Source organism: Gallinula chloropus (assembly GCF_964237585.1).
Source record: "Gallinula chloropus genome assembly, chromosome: 33".
NCBI classification, from domain to species: Eukaryota; Metazoa; Chordata; class Aves; order Gruiformes; family Rallidae; genus Gallinula; species Gallinula chloropus.
The window spans coordinates 656,414-683,399 of NC_140118.1; the positions used below are offsets into that span (position 1 = coordinate 656,414).

The window sequence follows — 26,986 nt, forward strand, 5'->3', positions numbered from 1 at the left end:
CTTGGGTCACCTTGGGTCGCCTCAGGGCACCCCAGGTCACCTCAAGACTCCCTGTGTCACCCGTGTCCACTTGGATCACCCCGGGTCACCTCAGGTCACCCCATGTCACCCACAGCCCCTGGGTCACCCCATGTCACCTGGGTCACCCCATGGCACCCAGGTCACCTCAGGACACCCTGTGTCACCCTGGGTCACCCGTGTCCACTTGGGTCACCTCAGGTCATCCCATGTGACCCACATCCCCCCTGGGTCACCCCAGGTCACCCGGGTCACCTCAGGTCACCTCAGGTCACCCCGTGTCCCCCCCTGGGTCACCTGGGTCACCCCATGTCACCTGGGTCACCCCATGGCACCCCCATCCCCATGGGTCACCCCATGGCACCCTGTGTCACCCGCAGCCCCCTGGTCACCCCATGGCACCTGGGTCACCCATGTCACCAAGGTCACCTCAGGTCACCCCATGTCACCCGCAGCCCCCTGGGTCACCCCATGGCACCCAGGTCACCTCAGGTCACCCCATGTCACCCGCAGCCCCCTGGGTCACCCCATGGCACCTGGGTCACCCCATGGCACCAAGGTCACCTCAGGTCACCCCATGTCACCCGCAGCCCCTGGGTCACCCCATGGCACCCAGGTCACCTCAGGTCACCCGGGTCACCCTGGGTCACCTGCAGCCCCCTGGGTCACCCCAGGTCACCTGGGTCACCTGGTGTCCCCTGTGTCCCCCTGCCCCCTGTGCCCCCCCTGTCCCCCCGCCCCCCCTTGTCCTCATGCCCCCCCTGTCCCCCCCTGTGCCCCCCTGTCCCCCCCTGTCCCCCCGCCCCCCCTTGTCCTCATGCCCCCCCTGTCCCCCCTGTCCCCCCCTGTCCCCCCGCCCCCCTTGTCCTCATGCCCCCCCTTCCCCCCTGTGCCCCCCTGTCCCCCCGCCCCCCCTTGTCCTCATGCCCCCCTGTGTCCCCCTGTCCCCCCTGTCCCCCGCCCCCCCTCACCTCCAGCTCCTTGCCCTTGGGGAAGAAGACGTTCCTGCGCAGCTGCAGGCAGGGCTCATCTGCGGGGGGAGGGGCGTCGTGAGGGGGGCACACCCCCCATCCCCCCCCACCCCCCCGGGACCCCCAACCCCGGGACCCCCCCCCCCCCGCAATGCCCCCCACCCGGGAACCCCCACCCCCGGGACTCCCCCCCACTGCCGGGACCTTCCCCCCCAGACCTCCCCCCCCCCCCGGGACCCCCACCCCCGCGACCCCCCCCCCCCCCCGGGACCCCCCACCCGGGACACCCCACCCCAGGACACCCCCCTTCGGGACCCTCAACCCCGGGACCCCCACCCCCGGGACCGCCCCACCTGGGGACCCTTCCCCCTGGGACCCCCTGTCCTGGGACCCCCCACCCCCGGCACCCCTCCCCCCAGGACCCCCACCCCCAGGACACCCCCCGGGACCCCCCACCTCTCCCCTCACCCCCGGATCCCCACCCCCCCGGGGCCCCCCACTCCCAGGACCCCATCCCAGTACCCCTCACCCCCCCCTCACCCCCGGTACCCCCACCCCCGCGACGCCCCCCCCCGCCCTGAGACCCCCACCCCCGGGACCCCCCCACCCCCAGGACCGCCCCCCCCGGGACCCCCACCCCGGGACCCCCCACCCCACCCCTCCCCCCCGGGACACCCCCCCCGGGGCCCCCCACCCCCCGCACCCCTCCCCCTGGGCCCTCCCCCCCCCGGAACCCACCCCACCCCCGGGACCCCCACCCCAGACACCCCTCCCCCCGGGACCCCCCATCCCCCCCCCCAACCCCCGGGACCCCCCTCCCCCCCTCACCCCCGGGATCGCCCCCCCGGAACCCTCCCCCAGAGACCCCTCACCCCCGGGACCCCCCACCCGGACCCCCCCCCACGGACCCCCACCCCCAGGACCGCCCCCCCCCACCCCACCCCCGGGACCCCCACCCCCGCGACGCCCCCCCCCCCCCCCCGAGAACCCCCATCCCCGGGACCCCCATCCCCGGGACCCCCACCCCCGAGACCCGCCCCCCCGGGGACCCTTCCCCCCGGTACCCCTCATCCCCAGGACCCCTACTCCCGGGACACCCTCCCCCGGGAACCCCCCGGGACCCCCACCCCACCCCCCGACCCCCGGGAACCACCCCTCCGGGACCCCCACCCCGGGACCCCCCCGCGGGACCCCCTCCCGGGACCCCCCACCCCCCCTCACCCCCGGGACCCCCACCCCCCGCGACGCCCCCCCCCCCCCCGAGACCCCCATCCCCGGGACCCCCATCCCGGGACCCCCACCCCACCCCTCCCCCCCGGGACACCCCCCCCGGGGCCCCCCACCCCCCGCACCCCTCCCCCTGGGCCCTCCCCCCCCCGGGACCCACCCCACCCCCGGGACCCCCACCCCAGACACCCCTCCCCCCGGGACCCCCCATCCCCCCCCCAACCCTGGGACCCCCCTCCCCCCCCTCACCCCCGGGACCACCCCCCCCGGAACCCTCCCCCCGAGACCCCTCACCCCCGGGACCCCCCACCCGGACCCCCCTCCCGGGACCCCCCACCCCCCCCTCACCCCCGGGACCCCCACCCCCGCGACGCCCCCCCCCCCCCCCCCCGAGACCCCCATCCCCGGGACCCCCATCCCGGGACCCCCTCCCCCGGGACCCTGCCTCCCCCGGGACACCCTCCCCCGGGGACCCCCCGGGACCCCCTCCCCCGGGCCCCCCCACCCCCGGGCCCCCTCCCCACGAGGGGTCTCACCCTGGGCGATGTCGCTGTGGGACCCCAGGCTGAAGCGCAGCAGCAGCTCCGGCCACTGGCGGACCAGGCGCAGGGGGCGGTGCCGCGGCTTCAGCTGCACCTCTGGGGGGGGGGAACGGGCTGAGACCCCCGGGCACAGCTGGGACCCCCCCCCATCCCCCAGGGAATGGATCCGGCCCGGCCCCGCCCCCAGGGACACGCCCACAGCCACAGGCCACGCCCCCTCCCAGCGCAGCCCCGCCCATCGGCTGCTCCACACACTGACCCCGCCCCCAGCCCCATATAGACCCCGCCCCCAGCCCAATACAGACCCCACCTCAATACAGACCCCACCCCCATACAGACCCCGCCCCTCTTTGGCCCCGCCCCCAGCCCCCATATAGACCCCGCCCCCAGCCCCATACAGACCCCACCCCAATACAGACCCCGCCCCCCTTTGGTCCCGACCCCAGCCCACATATAGACCCCGCCCCTATACAGCCCCCAGCCCATACAGACCCCGCCCCCCCTTTGGCCCCGCCCCAGCCCCCAGACCCCGCCCCCAGCCCCAATACAGCTCCTGCCCCAGTACAGCCCCCAGCCCCATATAGATCCCAGCCCCATACAGACCCCGCCCCCAGCCCCAATACAGCCCCCAGCCCCAATACAGACCCCCACCCCCAGCCCCCATACAGCCCCAGCCCCCAGCCCCATACAGCCCCCGCCCCCAGACCCTATACAGACCCCATCCCATGCAGATCCCACCCCCAGCCTCAATACAGCCCCCAGCCCCAATACAGACCCCAACCCCATATAGATCCCACCCCCATACAGCCCCCAGCCCCCATACAGCCCCCGCCCCCAGCCCCAATACAGCCCCCACCCCAATACAGATCCCAACCCCATAGAGACCCCACCCCCAGCCCCAATACAGACCCCACCCCATACAGACCCCGCCCCAATACAGACCCCGCCCCCATCCCTACCCCCAACCCCACCCCCATACAGACCCCGCCTCCAACCCCAATACAGACCCCATCCCCAGCCCCAATACAGCCCCCAGCCCCAATACAGCCCCAGCCCCCAGCCCCAATACAGCCCCCACCCCAATAGAGACCCCACCCCAATACAGAGCCCGCCCCCCTTTGGCCCCGCCCCCAGCCCACATATAGACCCCGACCCTATACAGCCCCCAACCCCAATACAGACCCCGCCCCCAGCCCCCAATACAACCCCCACCCCCCATCCCTACCCCCAACCCCGCCCCCATACAGACCCCGCCCCCAGCCCCAATACAGCCCCCGCCCCCATACAGCCCCCCCCCCATCTCCCGCCCATTCACCCGGCCCAGCCCCTTATCTGACTCCGCCCCCACCCCAAGTCCCACCCCATTGGTCCCCGCCCCCTGCCATGTCCCGACCTCCTCCCCCGTGGCCCCGCCCACACCCCAAGTCCCACCCTCATTGGTCCCACCCCCCGCGGCCCCGCCCCACCGTGGCCCCGCCCCCCGCCCCCCCTTGGCCCAGCCCCCCAAGTCCCACCCCATTGGTCCCCACCCCCTCCTGGGCCCCGCCCCCTCCCCAAGTCCCGCCCCATTGGTCCTCGCCCCCCCGTGGCCCCGCCCCCCCAGTCCCACCCCATTGGCCCCCGCCCCCTGCCAGGCCCCGCCCACACCCCGCACCCCCCGTGGCCCCGCCCCCAACCCAAGTCCCACACCATTGGTCCCCACCCCCTCCCAGGCCCCGCCCCCTCCAAGGCCCCGCCCCCTCCCCCAGTCCCACCCCATTGGCCCCCGCCCCCTGCCAGGCCCCGCCCACACCCCGCACCCCCCGTGGCCCCGCCCCCAACCCAAGTCCCACCCCATTGCCCCCCGCCCCTTCCAGGCTCCGCCCCCCCGGCCCCGCCCCTCCCCCCGTGGCCCCGCCCCCCGTGGCCCCGCCCACACCCCAAGTCCCACCCCATTGGTCCCCACCCCCTGCCTGGCCCCGCCCCCTCCCCCAGTCCCACCCCATTGGTCCCCTCCCCCTGCCAGGCCCCTCCCCCTCCTGAGCCCCGCCCCCTCCCCAAGTCCCACCCCATTGGCCCCCGCCCCTTCCAGGCTCCGCCCCCTCCCCCCGTGGCCCCGCCCCCTCCCCAAGTCCCACCCCATTGCCCCCCCGTGGCCCCGCCCCCCGTGGCCCCGCCCCCTCCCCCCGTCCCACCCTATTGGCCCCCGCCCCCCTGTGGCCCCGCCCCCCCAGCCCCACCCCATTGGCCCCGCCCCCTGCCATGCCCCGCCCCCCCCGTGGCCCCGCCCCCAGTCCCACCCCATTGGCCCCCTCCCTCCCAGGCCCCGCCCCTCACCCAGCAGCGGCGAGCTGAGCCAGAGCGCCAGCGCCTCGGCGGCGCGCGGCGGGAGGCGCAGCGCCCCCTGCAGGCGGCGCAGCAGCTCCCCGGCCGTGGGACCCGGCGGCGGCTCCAGCGGCAGCGGCACCGCCGCCCCGTCCGGCAGGAACGTCAGGGCCGAGGGGGCTGGGGGGGGACACGGGGGGTCCCGAGGGGCGTCTGCCGGGCAGGGCACCCCCCGGGGCAGCGGGACCCCCGCCGGGACCCCCCCAGGAAACTAATCGGGACCCCCTGGGGCACTGGGACCCCCACCAGGAAACTAACTGGGACCCCCTGGGGCACTGGGACTCCCTTGGGGCACTGGGACCCCCCCCAGGAATCTAACTGGGATCCCACTGGGGCACTGGGACCCCCCCCCAGGAAACTAACCGGGACCCCCTGGGGCACTGGGACCCCCCCCCAGGAATCTAACTGGGACCCCCTGGGGCACTGGGACCCCCCCCAGTAAACTAACTGGGATCCCACTGGGGCACTGGGACCCCCCTGGGGCACTGGGACCCCCACCAGGAAACTAACCGGGACCCCCTGGGGCACTGGGACCCCCCAGGAAACTAACTGGGACCCCCTGGGGCACTGGGACCCCCCCTGGGGCACTGGGACCCCCCCCAGGAAACTAACTGGGACCCCCTGGGGCACTGGGACCCCCTGGGGCACTGGGACTCCCCCAGGAAACTAACTGGGACCCCCTGGGGCACTGGGACCCCCCCCCAGTAAACTAACTGGGACCCCCTGGGGCACTGGGACCCCCCCCCAGGAAACTAACTGGGACCCCCTGGGGCACTGGGACCCCCCCAGGAAACTAACCGGGACCCCCTGGGGCACTGGGACCCCCCAGGAAACTAACTGGGACCCCCTGGGGCACTGGGACCCCCCCTGGGGCACTGGGACCCCCCCAGGAAACTAACTGGGACCCCCTGGGGCACTGGGACCCCCCCTGGGGCACTGGGACCCCCCCCAGGAAACTAACTGGGACCCCCTGGGGTACTGGGACCCCCCCCCAGGAAACTAACTGGGACCCCCTGGGGCACTGGGACCCCCCCTGGGGCACTGGGACCCCCCCAGGAAACTAACTGGGACCCCCTGGGGCACTGGGATCCCCACCAGGAAACTAACTGGGATCCCACTGGGGCACTGGGACCCCCACCAGTAAACTAACTGGGACCCCCCTGTGGCACTGGGACTCCCTTGGGGCACTGGGACCCCCCCCAGGAAACTAACTGGGACCCCCTGGGGCACTGGGACCCCCCCTGGGGTACTGGGACCCCCACCAGGAAACTAACTGGGATCCCCTGGGGTACTGGGACCCCCACCAGTAAACTAACTGGGACCCCCCTGGGGCACTGGGACCCCCCCCAGTAAACTAACTGGGACCCCCTGGGGTACTGGGACCCCCCCTGGGGCACTGGGACCCCCACCAGGAAACTAACTGGGATCCCACTGGGGCACTGGGATCCCCAACAGGAAACTAACTGGGTTCCCACTGGGGCACTGGGACCCCCACCAGTAAACTAACTGGGACCCCCTGGGGCACTGGGACCCCCCCCCAGGAATCTAACTGGGACCCCCTGGGGCACTGGGATCCCCAACAGGAAACTAACCGGGACCCCCCTGGGGCACTGGGACCCCCCCCAGGAAACTAACTGGGACCCCCCGGGGCATCGGGACCCCCGCCGGGACCCCCAACAGGAAACTAACCGGGGCCCCCTGGGGTACTGGGACCCCCCCAGGAAACTAACTGGGACCCCCTGGGGCACTGGGACCCCCCCTGGGGCACTGGGACCCCCCCCCAGGAAACTAACTGGGATCCCACTGGGGCACTGGGACCCCCCCTGGGGCACTGGGACCCCCCCAGGAAACTAACTGGGACCCCCTGGGGCACTGGGACCCCCCCAAGAAACTAACTGGGACCCCCTGGGGCACTGGGACCCCCCCCAGGAAACTAACTGGGTTCCCACTGGGGCACTGGGACCCCCCCTGGGGCACTGGGATCCCCAACAGGAAACTAACTGGGACCCCCTGGGGCATCGGGACCCCCGCCGGGACCCCCAACAGGAAACTAACCGGGGCCCCCTGGGGTACTGGGACCCCCCAGGAAACTAACTGGGACCCCCTGGGGCACTGGGACCCCCCCCCAGGAAACTAACTGGGACCCCCTGGGGCACTGGGACCCCCCTGGGGCACTGGGACCCCCCCCAGGAATCTAACTGGGACCCCCCTGTGGCACTGGGACCCCCCCCAGGAAACTAACTGGGATCCCCTGGGGCACTGGGACCCCCCCAAGAAACTAACTGGGACCCCCTGGGGTACTGGGACCCCCCCCAGGAAACTAACTGGGACCCCCTGGGGCACTGGGACCCCCCCCCAGGAAACTAACTGGGATCCCACTGGGGCACTGGGACCCCCCCAGGAAACTAACTGGGACCCCCTGGGGCACTGGGACCCCCCCAAGAAACTAACTGGGATCCCCTGGGGTACTGGGACCCCCACCAGTAAACTAACTGGGACCCCCTGGGGTACTGGGACCCCCACCAGTAAACTAACTGGGACCCCCTGGGGCACTGGGACCCCCCCCAGGAAACTAACTGGGACCCCCTGGGGCACTGGGACCCCCCCCCCATCACATCCCACTGGGACCCCTGGGACACAAGCAGGGACCCCCACTGGGAGCCCCCACTATGACCCCTGGGGACCAGTATCCCCCCTGGGACCCCAACTGGGACCCCAACCCGGACCTGGACCAGACCCCCCCGGTGACTCCCAGGGACCCCGGGACCCCCCAGGGACCCCAACCGGGACCCCGACCGTGACCCTGACCGGGACCGCCCCCCTGGTGACTCCTCGGGACCCCCCCAGGACCCCAACTGGGACCCCAACTGGGACGCCCCCGGGACCCCGACCAGACCTCCCCTCTTGGTGGCTCCCCGGGACCCTGGAACCCCAACCGGAACCCCCCCGGGACCCCAACCGGGACCCCCCCGGGACCCCAACCGGAACCCCCCCGGGACCCCAACCGGGACCCCTCCCCGACCCCCCCTCGGTGACTCCCCGGGACCCCCCAGGGACCCCCCAGGGATCCCGACCGGGACCTGGACCAGACCCCCCCCGGTGACTTCCTGGGACCCCCTGGGACCCCCCTGGGACCCCAACTGGGACCCCAACCAGTATCCTGACCGGGACCCCCCCCCGGTGACTCCCAGGACCCCGGAACCCCCCCGGGGCCTCAACCGGGACCCCTCCCCGACCCCCCCCCGGTGACTCCCCGGGACCTCCCCCAGGACCCCCTCGGGACCCCTCCCCGCCCCTCCCCCCGGTGACTCCCCGGGACCCCGGGACCCCCCCGGCACCTCCCCAGGACCCCTCCCCGCCCCCCCCGCCCCCTCCCCCCGGTGACTCCCCGGGACCCCCCCCCGCCCCTCCCCCCGGTGACTCCCCGGGACCCCCCCGGCACCTCCCCAGGACCCCACACCCGCCCTCTCCGCCCCTCCCCCGGTGACTCCCCGGGACCCCACCGGGACCCCTCCCCGCCCCCTCCCCCCGGTGACTCCCCGGGACCCCCCCCCGCCCCCTCCCCCGCCCCCCCCCGCCGTGGCCCCGCCCCCTCACCGGCAGCCCCGGGGCGCGCGGACGCCCCCTCCCCCTCCCCCTCCCCCTCCATGGCGCGCGGGGTCAGCGCGGGGTCAGCGCGGGGTCAGCGCGGGGTCAGCGCGGGGTCAGCGCCGCGCGGCCGCTCCGCGCGCCGGCCGGAAGCGTCTCGAGCCCCCGGGAGAGGGAGGGGGAGTGGGGAGTGGGGGGGGTGGAGCCGCCGCGGTGACGTCACCGCATCCCGCGCCCACAGCCCGCCAGGGGCGGGGCCTCCCCGCACTGTGTGAGGCGGCGGCCGCTGCTGTAAGCGCCCCCTGGCGGAGGGGAGGACTCGGCAGGGGGAGCTGGGAGGACCGAGGGGGGGGGGGGGGAGGGGAGGGGAGGGGGGAGAGGAGGGGGGGAGGGGAGGGGAAGGGAAGGGAGGGGGGGAGGGGAGGGGGGAGGGGAAGGGAGGGAGGGGAGGGGTTGGGTCAGGGGTTGGATGGGGGTTGGGTGGGGGTTGGGTGGGGGTTGGGTGGGGGTTGGGTGGGGGATGGGTGGGGAATGGGTGGGGAATGGGTGGGGGTTGGGTGGGGGATGGGTGGGGGTTGGGTGGGGGTTGGGTGGGGGTTGGGTGGGGAATGGGTGGGGGTTGGGTGGGGGATGGGTGGGGGTTGGGTGGGGGTTGGGTGGGGGATGGGTGGGGAATGGGTGGGGGTTGGGTGGGGGATGGGTGGGGGTTGGGTGGGGGTTGGGTCAGGGGGTGGGTGGGGGTTGGGTGGGGGGTGGGTGGGGGTTGGGTGGGGGGTGGGTCAGGGGGTGGGTGGGGGTTGGGTGGGGGTTGGGTCAGGGGGTGGGTGGGGGATGGGTGGGGGTTGGGTGGGGGTTGGGTCAGGGGGTGGGTGGGGGATGGGTGGGGGTTGGGTGGGGGTTGGGTCAGGGGGTGGGTGGGGGATGGGTCAGGGGGTGGGTGGGGGTTGGGTGGGGGTTGGGTGGGGGTTGGGTCAGGGGGTTGGGTGGGGGTTGGGTGGGGGTTGGGTGGGGGGTGGGTCAGGGGGTGGGTGGGGGTTGGGTGGGGGTTGGGTCAGGGGTTGGGTCAGGGGTTGGGTGGGGGTTGGGTGGGGGTTGGGTAGGGGATGGGTGGGTGTTGGGTGGGGGTTGGGTCAGGGGGTTGGGTGGGGGTTGGGTGGGGGATGGGTCAGGGGGTGGGTGGGGGTTGGGTGGGGGTTGGGTGGGGGTTGGGTCAGGGGGTGGGTGGGGGTTGGGTCAGGGGGTTGGTGGGGGTTGGGTGGGGGATGGGTGGGGGATGGGTGGGGGTTGGGTGGGGGTTGGGTGGGGGATGGGTCAGGGGTTGGGTGCGGGTTGGGTGGGGGATGGGTGGGGGTTGGGTCAGGGCTTGGGTGGGGGGTTGGAACGTCACCCCCCCCACCCCTCCCCAGCCCCCCCCAGCCCCCCCCCAGCCCCCACCCGTCCAGCTGTGGGACCCCCCAACCCCCCCACCCCAATTTACCCCCCACCCCCCACCCCCCCCCCCAGCCCCTCCCCCAGCCCCCCAACCAACCCCCCCCCCCAGCCCCCCCCCAGCCCCCCCCCAGCCCCTCCCCAGCCCCCACCCGTCCAGCTGGGGACCCCCCAACCCCCCCCCCCAATTTACCCCCCACCCCCCGCAGGGAGCAGCCCCGGGACCGGTCACAGGGGGGGTGGAGTTGGGGCCGAAACCCAACAAACCCCCTGATGGGCAGCGGAACCGGCCGGGTGTCGGCCCCACAGATCCTGCCCCATAGATCCTGCCCCATAGATCCTGCCCCACACATCCTGCCCCATAGATCCGCCCTGCCCCATAGATCCTGCCCCACACATCCTGCCCCATAGATCCTGCCCCATAGATCCTGCCCCACACATCCTGCCCCATAGATCCCCCTGCCCCATAGATCCTGCCCCATAGATCCTGCCCCACACATCCTGCCCCACACATCCTGCCCCATAGATCCTGCCCCACACATCCTGCCCCACACATCCTGCCCCATAGATCCTGCCCCATAGATCCTGCCCCACACATCCTGCCCCACACATCCTGCCCCATAGATCCTGCCCCATAGATCCTGCCCCACACATCCTGCCCCACACATCCTGCCCCACACATCCTGCCCCATAGATCCTGCCCCACACATCCTGCCCCACACATCCTGCCCCATAGATCCTGCCCCATAGATCCTGCCCCACACATCCTGCCCCACACATCCTGCCCCATAGATCCTGCCCCACACATCCTGCCCCATAGATCCTGACCCACAGATCCAGCCCCATAGATCCTGCCCCAGAGATCCTGCCCCATAGATCCTGCCCCATAGATCCTGCCCCACACATCCTGCCCCAGAGATCCTGCCCCATAGATCCAGCCCCATAGATCCTGCCCCACACATCCTGCCCCACACATCCTGCCCCACACATCCTGCCCCATAGATCCTGCCCCATATATCCCGCCCCACACATCCTGCCCCACACATCCTGCCCCATAGATCCTGCCCCAAGAGACCCCCTGCCCCATAGATCCCCCTGCCCCATAGATCCCCCTGCCCCATAGCAACACCCTTAACCCACAGAGACCCCCTGCCCCTTAGAGACCCCCCTGTACCACAGAGACCCCCCTGCTCCGTAGAGAACCCCCTGCCCCATAGAGAAACCCCTACCCCATAGAGACCCCCTGCCCCATAGCAACCCCCTGCCCCATAGAGACCCCCCCGTACAATAGAGACCCCCCTGCCCCATAGAGACCCCCCTGCCCCATAGCAACACCCCTGCCCCATAGAGACCCCCCTGCCCCACAGAGACCCCCTGCCCCATAGAGACCCCCCTGCCCCACAGAGACCCCCCTGCCCCACAGAGACCCCCCTGCCCCATAGAGACCCCCCTGCCCCATAGCAACACCCCTGCCCCATAGAGACCCCCCTGCCCCACAGAGACCCCCTGCCCCATAGAGACCCCCCTGCCCCACAGAGACCCCCCTGCCCCATAGAGACCCCCCCGCCGCATAGAGACCCCCCTGTACCATAGAGACCCCCCTGCCCCACAGAGACCCCCTGCCCCATAGAGACCCCCCTGCCCCATAGAGAAACCCCTACCCCATAGAGACCCCCTGCCCCATAGAGACCCCCCCTGTACCACAAAGACCCCCTGCCCCATAGAGACCCCCCTACCCCATAGAGACCCCCCTGTACCATAGAGACCCCCCTGCCCCATAGATCCCCCTGCCCCATAGAGACCCCTCTGTACAATAGAGACCCCTCTGACCCATAGATCCTCCCTGCCCCAAAGAGACCCCCTGCCCCATATCAAACCTCCTGCCCCATAGAGACCCCCCTGCCCCACACATCCCCCTGCCCATAGAAACCCCCCTGGACAATAGAGACCCCCCTGCCCCATAGATCCCTCCCGGCCCCACACATCCCCCTGCCCCATAGAGACCCCCCTGTACAACAGAGACCCCCCCCTGTACAATAGAGACCCCCCTGCCCCACAGAGACCCCCCTGCCCCACAGAGACCCCCTGCCCCATAGAGACCCCCCCGTACAATAGAGACCCCCAGTCCCATAGCAAGTCCCGTGCCCCATAGAGACCCCCTGCCCCATAGAGACCCCCCTGTACCACAAAGACCCCCCTGCCCCATAGATCCCCCTGCCCCATAGAGACCCCTCTGTACAATAGAGACCCCTCTGACCCATAGATCCTCCCTGCCCCAAAGAGACCCCCTGCCCCATATCAAACCTCCAGCCCCATAGAGACCCCCCTGCCCCATAGAGACCCCCCTGCCCCACACATCCCCCTGCCCATAGAAACCCCCCTGCCCCATAGAACCCCCTGCCCCATAGAGACCCCCCCCTGTAAAACAGAGACCCCCCCGTACAATAGAGACCCCCTGCCCCATAGATCCCCCTGCCCCATAGAGACCCCCCTGTACAATACAGAAACCCCTGCCCCATAGATCTCCCTGCCCCATAGATCCCTCCCTGCCCCACACATCCCCCTGCCCCATAGAGACCCCCCTGTACAACAGAGACCCACCTGCCCCATAGAGACCCCCTGCCCCATAGATCCCCCTGCCCCACACATCTCCCTGCCCCATAGCAAAACCCCTGCCCCATAGAGACCCCCCATGCACCACAGAGACCCCCCTGCCCCATAGAGACCCCCCTGTACAATAGGGACCTCCCTGCCCCATAGATCCTGCCCTATAGATACTGCCCCATAGATCCCACTGCCCCATAGAGACACCCCTGCCCCATAGATCCCCCTGCCCCATAGATCCTGCCCCACAGATCCCGCCCCACACATCCTGCCCCACACCTGCCCCATAACCAGCCCCACACCAGTGACCTCCTCCCCCACCATCTCCCCACCTCCTTGTGAGCTGGACCCCCAAGTGTGGGGCTGGGACCCATAAGTGTGGGGCTGGACCCATAAGTGTGGGGCTGGGACCCATAAGTGTGGGGCTGGGACCCAGAACTATGGGTCAGTCTATGGGTCAGGCTGATCTGTGCCCCATAGAGATCCCTGCCCCATAGATCCTGCCCCATAGATCCCCCTGCCCCATAGATCCTGCCCCATAGATCCTGCCCCATAGATCCCCCTGCCCCATAGACCTCCCTGCCCCATGGAGACCCCCCTGTACAAGAGGGACCCCACTGCCCCAAAGATCCTGCCCCACAGATCCTGCCCCATAGATCCTGCCCCACACATCCTGCCCCATAGATCTTGCCCCATAGAGACCCCCCTGCCCCACACATCCTGCCCCTTTGATTCTGCCCCATAGATCCCCCTGATTATAGAGACCCCCCTGTACCATAGATCCTGCCCCATAGATCCCCCTGCCCCATAGAAACCCCTCTGTACAATAGAGACCCCCCTGTACAATAGAGAATCCCCTGCCCCATAGATCCTGCCCCACAGATCCTGCCCCACACATCCTGCCCTATAGACCCCCCCTGCCCCATAGATCCCCCTCTGCCCCATAGATCCCCCTGCCCCATAGATCCCCCTGCCCTATAGATCCTTCCCTGCCCCACACATCCTGCCCCATAGATCCTGCCCCACACATCCTGCCCCACACATCCTGCCCCATAGACCCCCCCTGCCCCATAGATCCTGCCCCATAGATCCTGCCCCATAGATTCTGCCCCATAGCTTCCCCTGCCCCACACATCCCCCTGCCCCATAGATTCTCCTGCCCTATAGAGACCCCTCTGTACAATATGGACCCCCCTGACCCACATATCCTGCCCCATAGATCAGGCCCCATAGATCCCCCTGCCCCATAGATCCCCCTGCCCCATAGATCCCTCCAAACACATCCTGCCCCATAGATCCTGCCCCATAGATTCTGCCCCATAGCTTCCCCTGCCCCACATATCCTGCCCCACACATCATGCCCCATAGATCCCCCTGCCCCATAGATCCCCCTCTGCCCTATAGATCCCCCTGCCCTATAGATCCTTCCCTGCCCCACACATCCTGCACCACACATCCTGCCCCATAGACCCCCCCTGCCCCATAGATCCTGCCCCATAGATTCTGCCCCATAGATCCTGCCCCATAGATCCCCCTGACCCATAGCTGGAGTGTGGGGCTGGAGCTGTGGGGCGGGAGCTGTGGGGCTGGAGATGTGGGGCGGGAGCTGTGGGGCAGGAGATGTGGGGCTGGAGCTGTGGGGCGGGAGCTGTGGGGCTGGAGCTGTGGGGCAGGAGCTGTGGGGCAGGAGCTGTGGGGCGGGAGCTGTGGGGCAGGAGCTGTGGGGCAGGAGCTGTGGGGCAGCACCAGGTGTGGGGCCGGGTGCAGGTTGAACCCGGAGCCGGGGGGCAGCAGCGCTGGGGGGCAGAGAAGGTGTGGGGAGACCCACAGAGACCCCCTGCCCCATAGAGACCCCCCTGCCCCATAGACACCCCCCTGCCCCATAGAGACCCTCCCTGCCCCATAGCAACCCCCCAGCCCCATAGAGACTCCCCTGTACCACAGAGACCCCCCTGTACAATAGAGACCCCCCTGCCCCATAGAGACCCCCCTGTAGAAGAGAGAGCCCCTGCCCCATAGATCCCCCTGCCCCATAGCAACGCCCCAGCCCCATAGAGAACCCCCTGTACCACTGAGACCCCCCTGTACAATAGAGACTCTCCTGCCCCATAGAGACCCCCTGCCCCATAGAGACCCCCCGGCCCCATAGAGACCCTCCCTGCCCCATAGATCCCCCTGCCCCATAGAGACCCCCCTGTACCACAGACACCCCCCTGTACAATAAGGACCCCCTGCCCCATAGATCTGTCTCTGCCCCATAGAGACCCCCGTGTACCACAGAGACCCCCCTGTCCCATAGAGACCCCCCTGTACAATAGAGACCCCCTGCCCCATAGAGACCCCCCTGCCCCACAGAGACCCCCCTGTACAAGAGAGACCCCCCTGCCCCATAGACCCCACTGCCCCATAGCAACCCCCCTGCCCCATAGAGAACCCCCTGCCCCATAGACCCCACTGCCCCATAGAGACCCCCCTGCCCCATAGAGAACCCCCTGCCACATAGAGACCCCCCTGTACAATAGAGACCCCCCTGCCCCATAGAGATCCCCCTGCCCCATAGCGACCCCCCTGTACAACAGAGACCCCCCTGTACCACAGAGACCCCCTGCCCCATAGAGACCCCCCTGCCCCATAGAGACCCCCCTGCCCCATAGAGACCCCCCTGTATGACAGAGACCCCCCTGCCCCATAGAGACCCCCCTGCCCCATAGGAACCCCCCTGCCCCATAGAGACCCCCCTGCCCCACAGAGACCCCCCCGTACAATAGAGACCCCCCTGCCCCATAAATCCCCCTGCCCCACACATCCCCTGCCCCATAGACCCCACACCCCATTGAAAACCCCCTGCCCCATAGAGACTCTCCTGCCCCATAGAGACCCCCCTGTACCACAGAGACCCCCCTGCCCCATAGAGACCCCCTGCCCCATAAATCCCCCTGCCCCATAGAGACCCCCCTGCCCCACACATGCCCCTGCCCCACACATGCCCCTGCCCCATAGAGACGCCTCTGCCCCATAGAGAACCCCTGCCCCATAGAGACCCACTGCCCCATAGAGACCCCCCTGTACCACAGAGACCCCCCCGCCCTATAGATCCTGCCCCATAGATCGCGTTGCCCCATAGAGACCCCCCTGTACAGTAGGGACCCCACTGCCCCATAGATCCTGCCCCACACATCCCCCTGTCCCATTGATCCCCCAGCCCCATAGAGATCCCCCTGTACCACAGAGACCCCCCCTGTACAATAGAGACTCTCCTGCCCCATAGAGACCCCCCTGCCCCATAGATCCCCCTGCCCCATAGATCTGTCTCTGCCCTATAGAGACCCCCCTGTACAATAAAGACCCCCCCTGCCCCATAGATCCTGCCCCATAGATCCCGCTGCCCCATAGAGACCCCCCTGTACAGTAGGGACCCCACTGCCCCATAGATCCTGCCCCATAGATCCTGCCCCATAGAGACCCCCCTGTACAATAGATCCTGCCCCATAGATCTCCCTGCCCCATAGATCCTGCCCCATAGATCCCCCTGCCCCATAGAGACCCCCCTGTACAATAGATCCTGCCCTATAGATCCTGCCCCACATTTCCTGCCCCATAGATACCCCTGCCCCATAGATCCTTCCCTGCCCCATAGATCCCCCGCCCCATAGATCCTGCCCCACACATCCTGCCCCATAGATCCTGCCCCATAGATCTCTCTGCCCCATAGATCCCCACTATGCCATAGAGACCCCCCTGCCCCATACATCCCCCTGCCCCATAGATCCTGCCCCATAGATCTCCCTGCCCCATAGAGACCCCCCGTACAATAGAGACGCCCCTGCCCCATAGATCCTGCCCCACACATCCTGCCCCATAGATCCCCCTCTGCCCCATAGATCCCCCTGCCCCATAGCGACCCCCCTGCCCTATAGCGACCCCCCTGTACCAAAGAGACCCCCCTGCCCCATAGATCCCCCTGCCCCATAGAGACCCCCCCGTACCACAGAGACCCCCCTGTACAATAAGGACCCCCTGCCCCATAGATCTGTCTCTGCCCCATAGAGACCCCCTGCCCCATAGAGACCCCCCTGCCCCATACAGACTCTTCTGCCCCATAGGAACCCCCCTGCGCCACAGAGAACCCCTGCCCCACACATCCTGCCCCACACATCCTGCCCCATAGATCCCCCTGCCCCATAGATTCCCCTGCCCCATAGAGACCCCCTGTACAATAGAGAATCCCCTGCCCCATAGATTCTGCCCCACACATCCTGCCCCATAGATCCCCCTCTGCCCCATAGATCCCCCTGCCCCATAGTAACCCCCCTGCCCCATAGATCCTCCTGCCCCACAGAGACCCCCCTGCCCCACAGATCCCTCTGCCCCACACATCCTGCCCCATAGATCCTGCCCTATAGAGAACCCCCTGCCCCATAGATCCTGCCCCATAGATCCGCCCGGCCCCATAGGGACCCCCCTGCCCCATAGAGACCCCCCTGTACAATAGAGACCCCCCTGCCCCATAGAGACCCCCCTGCCCCACACATCCCCTAACCCATAGAGACCCCCTGCCACAAAACAACCCCCCTGCCCCATAGATAACTCCCAGCCCCATAGAGACCCCCCTGTACCACAGAGACCCCCCTGCCCCATAGAGAACCTCCTGCCCCGTAGATCCTCCTGCCCCATAGATCCCTCCTGCCCCATAGAGACCCCCCTGTACAATAGAGACCCCTCTGACCCACAGATCCTGCCCCACATATCCTGCTCCATATATCCCCCGCCCCATAGATCCTGCCCCATAGAGACCCCCCTGCCCCACACATTCTGCCCCATAGATCCTGCCCCATAGATCCTGCCCCATAGATCCCCCTGCCGCATAGAGACCCCCCTGTACAATAGGGACCCCCTGCCCCATAGATCCTGCCCCATAGATCCTGCCCCATAGATCTTGCCCCATAGATCCTGCCCCACAGATCCTGCCCCACACATCCCTCTGCCCCATAGATCCTGCCCCATAGACCCCCCCTGACCAATAGGGACTCTCTGCCCTATAGAGACCCCCCCTGTACATTAGGGAGCTCCCTGCCCCATAGATCCTGCCCCATAGATCCTGCCCCATAGAGACCCCCCTGTACGAAAGGGACCCTCCTGCCCCATAGATTCCCCCTGCCCCACACATCCTGCCCCTTTGATACTGCCCCATAGAGACCCCTGCTTATAGAGACCCCCTGCCCCATAGATCCTACCCCACACATCCTGCCCCATAGATCCTGACCCATAGAGACCCCCCTGTACAATAGAGACCCCCCTGCCCCACACATCCTGCCCCTTTGATTCTGCCCCACACATCACCCCTGCCCCATAAATCCCCCTGCCCCATAGATCCTGCCCAACCCATCCTGCCCCATAGATCCTGCCCCATAGATTTCCCTTCCCAGAGAGACCCCCCTGTACAATAGAGACCACCCTGCCCCACAGATCGTGCCCCTAAGAGACCCCCCTGTACAGTAGAGACCCCTCCTCCCCATAGATCCTGCCCCACACATCCTGCCCCACACATCCTGCCCCATAGATCAAGCCCCTTAGAGACCCCCCTGCCCCACAGATCCCCCTGCCCCATAGAGACCCCCCCTGTACAATAGAGACCCCCCTGCCCCATAGATCCTGCCCCACACATCCTGCCCCATAGATCCTGCCCCATAGATCCCCCTGTATTATAGGGACCCCCCCGCCCCACACATCCTGCCCCATAGATCCTGCCCCATAGATCCCCCCTGCCCCATAGATCTCTCTGCCCCTTAGAGACCCCCCTGTACACTATGGACCCCCCTGCCCCACAGATCGTGCCCCTAAGAGACCCCCCTGTACCAAAGGGATCCCCCTGCCCCATAGATCCTTCCCCGCCCCACACATCCTGCCCCACACACCCTGCCCCATAGATCCCTCCTGCCCCATAGAGACCCCCCTGTACAATAGGGACCCCCCTGCCCCATAGATCCTGCCCCATAGATCCCGCCCCATAGATCCCCCTGCCCCATAGAACACCCCCCGCCCCATAGAGACCCCCCTGTACAATAGAGACCCCCCCTCTCCAATAGAATCTGCCCCATAGATCCCGCCCCACAGATCCAGCCCCATAGATCCTGCCCCACACATCCGCCCTGCCCTACAGAGACCCCCCTGCCCCACACATCCTGCCCCACACATCCTGCCCCATAGATCCCCCTGCCCCATAGAGACCCCCCTGTACAATAGAGACCCCCCTGCCCCATAGATCCTGCCCCACACATCCTGCCCCACACATCCCCTCCACCCCATCGAGATCTCCCTGCCCCATAGATCCCTCTGCCCCATAGCAACCCCCCGTCCCACACATCCTGCCCCATAGATCCTGCCCCATAGGTCCTGCCCCATAGAGACCCCCCCGCCCCATAGATCCCCCTGCCCCACAGCGACCCCCCTGCCCCATAGAGACCCCCCTGCCCCATAGATCCTCCCTGCCCCATAGATCACCCTGCCCCATAGAGAGCCCCCTGCCCCATAGATCCGGCCCCGTAGATCCCCCTGCCCCATAGAGACCCCCCTGTACAATAGATCCTGCCCATTAGAGACACCCCAGCCCCATAGATCCTGCCCCATAGATTCTGCCCCATAGAGACCCCCCTGTACCATAGATCCCTCTGCCCCATAGATCCTGCCCCATAGATCCTGCCCCACACATCCTGCCCCATACATCCTGCCCCACACATCCTGCCCCATAGATCCTGCCCCATAGATCCTGCCCCACACATCCTGCCCCATAGATCTCTCTGCCCCATAGAGACCCCCCTGTACAATAGAGATCCCCCTGCCCCATAGATCCTGCCCCACACATCCTGCCCCATAGATCCTGACACATAGATCCTGACCCATAGAAACCCCCCTGTACAAAAAGGACCCCCCTGACCCATAGATCCTGCCCCATAGATTCTGCCCCATAGGAACCCCCCTGCCCCATAGAGACCCCCCTGCCCCACAGAGACCCCCCCGTACAATAGAGACCCCCCTGCCCTATAGAGACCCTCTACCCCTTAGATCCCCCTGCCCCACACATCCCCCTGCCCCATAGACCCCACACCCCATTGAAAACCCCCTGCCCCATAGAGACTCTCCTGCCCCATAGAGACCCCCCTGTACCACAGAGACCCCCCTGCCCCATAGAGACCCCCCTGCCCCATAGAGACCCCCTGCCCCATAAATCCCCCTGCCCCGCACATCCCCTGCCCCATAGAGACCCCCCTGCCCCACACATGCCCCTGCCCCACACATGCCCCTGCCCCATAGAGACGCCTCTGCCCCATAGAGAACCCCTGCCCCATAGAGACCCCCTGCCCCATAGAGACCCCCCTGTACCACAGAGACCCCCCCGCCCTATAGATCCTGCCCCATAGATCGCGTTGCCCCATAGAGACCCCCCTGTACAGTAGGGACCCCACTGCCCCATAGATCCTGCCCCACACATCCCCCTGTCCCATTGATCCCCCAGCCCCGTAGAGATCCCCCTGTACCACAGAGACCCCCCCTGTACAATAGAGACTCTCCTGCCCCATAGAGACCCCCCTGCCCCATAGATCCCCCTGCCCCATAGATCCGTCTCTGCCCCATAGAGACCCCCCCTGTACAATAAAGACCCCCCCTGCCCCATAGATCCTGCCCCATAGATCCCGCTGCCCCATAGAGACCCCCCTGTACAGTAGGGACCCCACTGCCCCATAGATCCTGCCCCATAGATCCTGCCCCATAGAGACCCCCCTGTACAATAGATCCTGCCCCATAGATCTCCCTGCCCCATAGATCCTGCCCCATAGATCCCCCTGCCCCATAGAGACCCCCCTGTACAATAGATCCTGCCCTATAGATCCTGCCCCACATTTCCTGCCCCATAGATACCCCTGCCCCATAGATCCTTCCCTGCCCCATAGATCCCCCGCCCCATAGATCTCTCTGCCCCATAGATCCCCACTATGCCATAGAGACCCCCCTGCCCCATACATCCCCCTGCCCCATAGATCCTGCCCCATAGATCTCCCTGCCCCATAGAGACCCCCCGTACAATAGAGACGCCCCTGCCCCATAGATCCTGCCCCACACATCCTGCCCCATAGATCCCCCTCTGCCCCATAGATCCCCCTGCCCCATAGCGACCCCCCTGTACCATTGAAACCCCCCTGTACAATAGGGACCCCACCTGGCCCATAGATCCTGCCCCATAGATCCCCCTGCCCCATAGCGACCCCCCTGCCCTATAGCGACCCCCCTGTACCAAAGAGACCCCCCTGCCCCATAGATCCCCCTGCCCCATAGAGACCCCCCCGTACCACAGAGACCCCCCTGTACAATAAGGACCCCCTGCCCCATAGATCTGTCTCTGCCCCATAGAGACCCCCTGCCCCATAGAGACCCCCCTGCCCCATACAGACTCTTCTGCCCCATAGGAACCCCCCTGCACCACAGAGAACCCCTGCCCCACACATCCTGCCCCACACATCCTGCCCAATAGATCCCCCTGCCCCATAGATTCCCCTGCCCCATAGAGACCCCCTGTACAATAGAGAATCCCCTGCCCCATAGATTCTGCCCCACACATCCTGCCCCATAGATCCCCCTCTGCCCCATAGATCCCCCTGCCCCATCGAGACCCCTCTGCCCCATAGATCCCCCTGCCCCATAGTAACCCCCCTGCCCCATAGATCCTCCTGCCCCACAGAGACCCCCCTGCCCCATAGATCCCCCTGCCCCACACATCCTGCCCCATAGATCCTGCCCTATAGAGAACCCCCTGCCCCATAGATCCTGCCCCATAGATCCGCCCGGCCCCATAGAGACCCCCCTGTACCACAGAGACCCCCCTGTACAATAAGGACCCCCTGCCCCATAGAGACCCCCCTGTAGAAGAGAGAGCCCCTGCCCCATAGAGACCCCCTGCCCCACACATCCCCTAACCCATAGAGACCCCCTGCCACAAAACAACCCCCCTGCCCCATAGAGAAATCCCTGCCCCATAGAGACCCCCCTGTACCACAGAGACCCCCCTGCCCCATAGAGAACCTCCTGCCCCGTAGATCCTCCTGCCCCATAGATCCCTCCTGCCCCATAGAGACCCCCCTGTACAATAGAGACCCCTCTGACCCACAGATCCTGCCCCACATATCCTGCTCCATATATCCCCCGCCCCATAGATCCTGCCCCATAGAGACCCCCCTGCCCCACACATTCTGCCCCATAGATCCTGCCCCATAGATCCTGCCCCATAGATCCCCCTGCCGCATAGAGACCCCCCTGTACAATAGGGACCCCCTGCCCCATAGATCCTGCCCCATAGATCCTGCCCCACAGATCCTGCCCCACACATCCCTCTGCCCCATAGATCCTGCCCCATAGACCCCCCCTGACCAATAGGGACTCTCTGCCCTATAGAGACCCCCCTGTACATTAGGGAGCTCCCTGCCCCATAGATCCTGCCCCACACATCCTGACCACACATCCTGCCCCATAGATCCTGCCCCATAGAGACCCCCCTGTACAAAAGGGACCCTCCTGCCCCATAGATTCCCCCTGCCCCACACATCCTGCCCCTTTGATACTGCCCCATAGAGACCCCTGCTTATAGAGACCCCCTGCCCCATAGATCCTACCCCACACATCCTGCCCCATAGATCCTGACCCATAGAGACCCCCCTGTACAATAGAGACCCCCCTGCCCCACACATCCTGCCCCTTTGATTCTGCCCCACACATCACCCCTGCCCCATAAATCCCCCTGCCCCATAGATCCTGCCCAACCCATCCTGCCCCATAGATCCTGCCCCATAGATTTCCCTTCCCAGAGAGACCCCCCTGTACAATAGAGACCACCCTGCCCCATAGATGCTGCCCCATAGAGACCCCCCTGTACAGTAGAGACCCCTCCTCCCCATAGATCCTGCCCCACACATCCTGCCCCACACATCCTGCCCCATAGATCAAGCCCCTTAGAGACCCCCCTGCCCCACAGATCCCCCTGCCCCATAGAGACCCCCCCTGTACAATAGAGACCCCCCTGCCCCATAGATCCTGCCCCACACATCCTGCCCCACACATCCTGCCCCATAGATCCTGCCCCATAGATCCCCCTGTATTATAGGGACCCCCCCGCCCCACACATCCTGCCCCATAGATCCTGCCCCATAGATCCCCCCTGCCCCATAGATCTCTCTGCCCCTTAGAGACCCCCCTGTACACTATGGACCCCCCTGCCCCACAGATCGTGCCCCTAAGAGACCCCCCTGTACCAAAGGGATCCCCCTGCCCCATAGATCCTTCCCCGCCCCACACATCCTGCCCCACACACCCTGCCCCATAGATCCCTCCTGCCCCATAGAGACCCCCCTGTACAATAGGGACCCCCCTGCCCCATAGATCCTGCCCCATAGATCCCGCCCCATAGATCCCCCTGCCCCATAGAACACCCCCCGCCCCATAGAGACCCCCCTGTACAATAGAGACCCCCCCTCTCCAATAGAATCTGCCCCATAGATCCCGCCCCACAGATCCAGCCCCATAGATCCTGCCCCACACATCTGCCCTGCCCTACAGAGACCCCCCTGCCCCACACATCCTGCCCCACACATCCTGCCCCATAGATCCCCCTGCCCCATAGAGACCCCCCTGTACAATAGAGACCCCCCTGCCCCATAGATCCTGCCCCACACATCCTGCCCCACACATCCCCTCCACCCCATCGAGATCTCCCTGCCCCATAGATCCCTCTGCCCCATAGCAACCCCCCGTCCCACACATCCTGCCCCATAGATCCTGCCCCATAGGTCCTGCCCCATAGAGACCCCCCCGCCCCATAGATCCCCCTGCCCCACAGCGACCCCCCTGCCCCATAGAGACCCCCCTGCCCCATAGATCCTCCCTGCCCCATAGATCACCCTGCCCCATAGAGAGCCCCCTGCCCCATAGATCCAGCCCCGTAGATCCCCCTGCCCCATAGAGACCCCCCTGTACAATAGATCCTGCCCATTAGAGACACCCCAGCCCCATAGATCCTGCCCCATAGATTCTGCCCCATAGAGACCCCCCTGTACCATAGATCCCTCTGCCCCATAGATCCTGCCCCATAGATCCTGCCCCACACATCCTGCCCCATAGATCTCTCTGCCCCATAGAGACCCCCCTGTACAATAGAGATCCCCCTGCCCCATAGATCCTGCCCCACACATCCTGCCCCATAGATCCTGCCCCATAGGTCCACCTGTTCCATAAAGACCCCCCTGTACAAGAGGGACCCCCCTGCCCCATAGATCCCCCCTGTACAATAGGGAATCTCCTGCCCCATAGATCCCTCCTGCCCCATAGATCCTGACCCATAGATCCTGACCCATAGAAACCCCCCTGTACAAAAGGGACCCCCCTGCCCCATAGATCCTGCCCCATAGATCCCCCTGCCCCATAGAGACCCCCCGTACAATAGGGGCTCCCCTGCCCCATAGATCCTGCCCCATAGTATCTGCCCCATAGATCCTGCCCCACACATCCTGCCCCATAGATCCCTCCTGCCCCATAGATCCTGACCCATAGATCCTGACCCATAGATCCCCGTGCCCCATAGAAAACCCCCAGCCCCATGGAGACGCCCCGTACAATAGGGGCTCCCCTGCCCCATAGATCCTGCCCCATAGAATCTGCCCCATAGATCCTGCCCCACAGATCCTGCCCCACACATCCTGCCCCATAGATCCTGACACATAGATCCCCCTGCCCCATAGAGTCCCCCCTGCCCCATAGACCTCCCTGCCCCATAGAGACCCCCCTGTACAAGAGGGAACCCCCTGGCCATAGATCCTGCCCCATAGATCCTGCCCCACATATCCTACCCCATAGCACCCCTGCCCCATAGATCCACCTGCCCCATAGATCCTGCCCCATAGAGACCCCCCTGTACAATAGGGAATCCCCTTCCCCATTGATCCTGCCCCACACATCCTGCCCCATAGATTCCCCCTGACCCATAGAGACCCCCCCTGTACAGTAGGGACCCCCCTGCCCCATAGATCCTGCCCCATAGATCCCCCTGCCCCATAGATCCTCCTGCCCCATAGAGACCCCCCTGTACAATAAAGACCCCCCTGCCCCATAGAATCTGACCCACACATCCAGCCCCATAGAACCTGTCCCATAGGTCCTGACCCAAAGAGACCCCCCTGTACAATAGGGACCCCTCTGCCCCACACATCCTGCCCCACACATCCTGCCCCATAGATCCCCCTGCCCCATAGATCCTCCTGCCCCATAGATCCCCCTGCCCCATAGAAACCCCCCTGTACAATAGGGACCCCCCTGCCCCATAGATCCTGCCCCACACATCCTGCCCCACATATCCTGCCCCATAGATCTTGCCCCATAGATCCCCCTGCCCCATAGATCCCCCCTGCCCCATAGATCCTCTTGCCCCATAGAGACCCCCCTGCCCCACACATCCTGCCCCGTAGATCCTGCCCCATGGATCCTGCCCCACAGATCCTGCCCCATAGAACCTGCCCCATAGATCTTGACCCATAGATTCCCCCTGCCCCATAGATCTCTCTGCCCCATAGATCCCCCCTATGCCATAGAGACCGCCCTGCCCCATACATCCCCCTGCCCCATAGATCCTGCCCCATAGATCTCCCTGCCCCATAGAGACTCCCCTGTACAATAGATCCTGCCCCACACATTCTGCCCCATAGATGCTGCCCCATAGAGACCCCCCTGTACCATTGATCCCTCTGCCCCATAGATCCCCCTGCCCCATATATCCTGCCCCATAGATCCTGCCCTGCCCCATAGAGACCCCTCTGTACAATAGAGACCCCCCTGTACAATAGGGACCCTCCTGCCCCATAGATCCTGCCCCATAGATCACTCTGCCCCATAGATCCCCGTGCCCCACACATCCTGCCCCATAGAGACCCCCCTGTACAATAAAGACACCCCTGACCCACAGCTCCTGCCCCATAGATCCTGTCCCATAGATCCCGCCCCATAGATCCTGCCCCACACATCCTGCCCCATAGATCCTCCTGCCCCATAGATCCCCCTGCCCCATAGAGATCCCCCTGTACAATAGAGACCCCTCTGCCCCATAGATCCTGCCCCATAGATCCTGCCCCACACATCCTGCCCCACACATCCTGCCCCATAGATCCTGCCCCATAGAGACCCCCTGCCCCATAGATCCCCGTGTCCCATAGAGACCCCCCTGTACCATAGAGACCCCCCTGCCCCATAGATTCTGCCCCACACATCCTGCCCCATAGAGATCCCCCTGCCCCATAGACCCCCCTGCCCCATAGATCGCCCTGCCCCATAGATCCTGCCCCATAGATCCTCCTGCCCCATAGAGACCCCCCTGTACAAGGGAGAATCCCCTGCCCCATAGATCCTGCCCCACAGATCCTGCCCCACACGTCCTGCCCTACAGCTCCTGCCCAATAGATCCCCCTGCCCCATAGACCTCCCTGCCCCATGGAGACCCCCCTGTACAAGAGGGACACCCCTGCCCTATAGATCCTGCCCCACACATCCTGCCCAACACGTCCTGCCCATAGATCCCCCTGCCCCATAGAGACTCTCCTGCCCCATAGAGACCCCCCTGCCCCATAGATCCTGCCCCATAGAATCTGCCCCATAGATACCGCCCCACACATCCTGCCCCAAAAATCCTGCCCCATAGATCCAGCCCCATAGCACCCCTGCCCCATAGATCCCCCTGCCTCACACATCCTGCCCCATAGATCCTGCCCCATAGATTACCCTGCCCCATAGAGACCCCCCTGTACAAAGGGAACCCCCCTGCCCCATAGATCCCCCTGCCCCATAGATCCTGCCCAACACATCCTGCCCCATGGATCCTGCCCCTCAGATCCAGCCCCATAGATCCCCCTGCCCCACAGATCCCCCTGCCCCATAGATCCTGCCCCATAGATCCCCCTGCCCCATAGACACCCCCCTGTACAATAGAGACCCCCCTGCCCCATAGAATCTGCCCCATAGATCCTGACCCACACATCCTGCCCCATAGATCCTGCCCCATAGATCCTGAACCATAGATCCTGCCCCACACATCCTGCCCCACACATCCTGCCTCACAGATCCTGCCCCACACATTCTGCCCCATAGATCCTGCCCCACACATCCTGACCCACACATCCTGCCCCATAGATCCTGCCCCACACATCCTCCCCCACAGAT

General features: G+C 66.5%; 1 protein-coding gene across 1 annotated transcript; it reads right to left on the reverse strand.

The window, feature by feature from the left end:
• Positions 1–578: 578 nt before the first annotated feature.
• FRMD8 (FERM domain containing 8) lies at positions 579–8,870 on the reverse strand (the record flags this gene model as incomplete). The annotated part of the gene is made up of 5 exons (XM_084277612.1): positions 8,720–8,870; positions 5,075–5,242; positions 2,753–2,854; positions 990–1,048; positions 579–611 (listed from the first exon to the last, which is right to left on the reverse strand). The coding sequence occupies exons 1-5, from the start codon at positions 8,769–8,771 to the stop codon at positions 579–581; spliced, it is 414 nt and encodes a 137-aa protein (XP_084133738.1). The 5' UTR covers positions 8,772–8,870.
• Between the last annotated feature and the right edge of the window lie 18,116 nt (positions 8,871–26,986).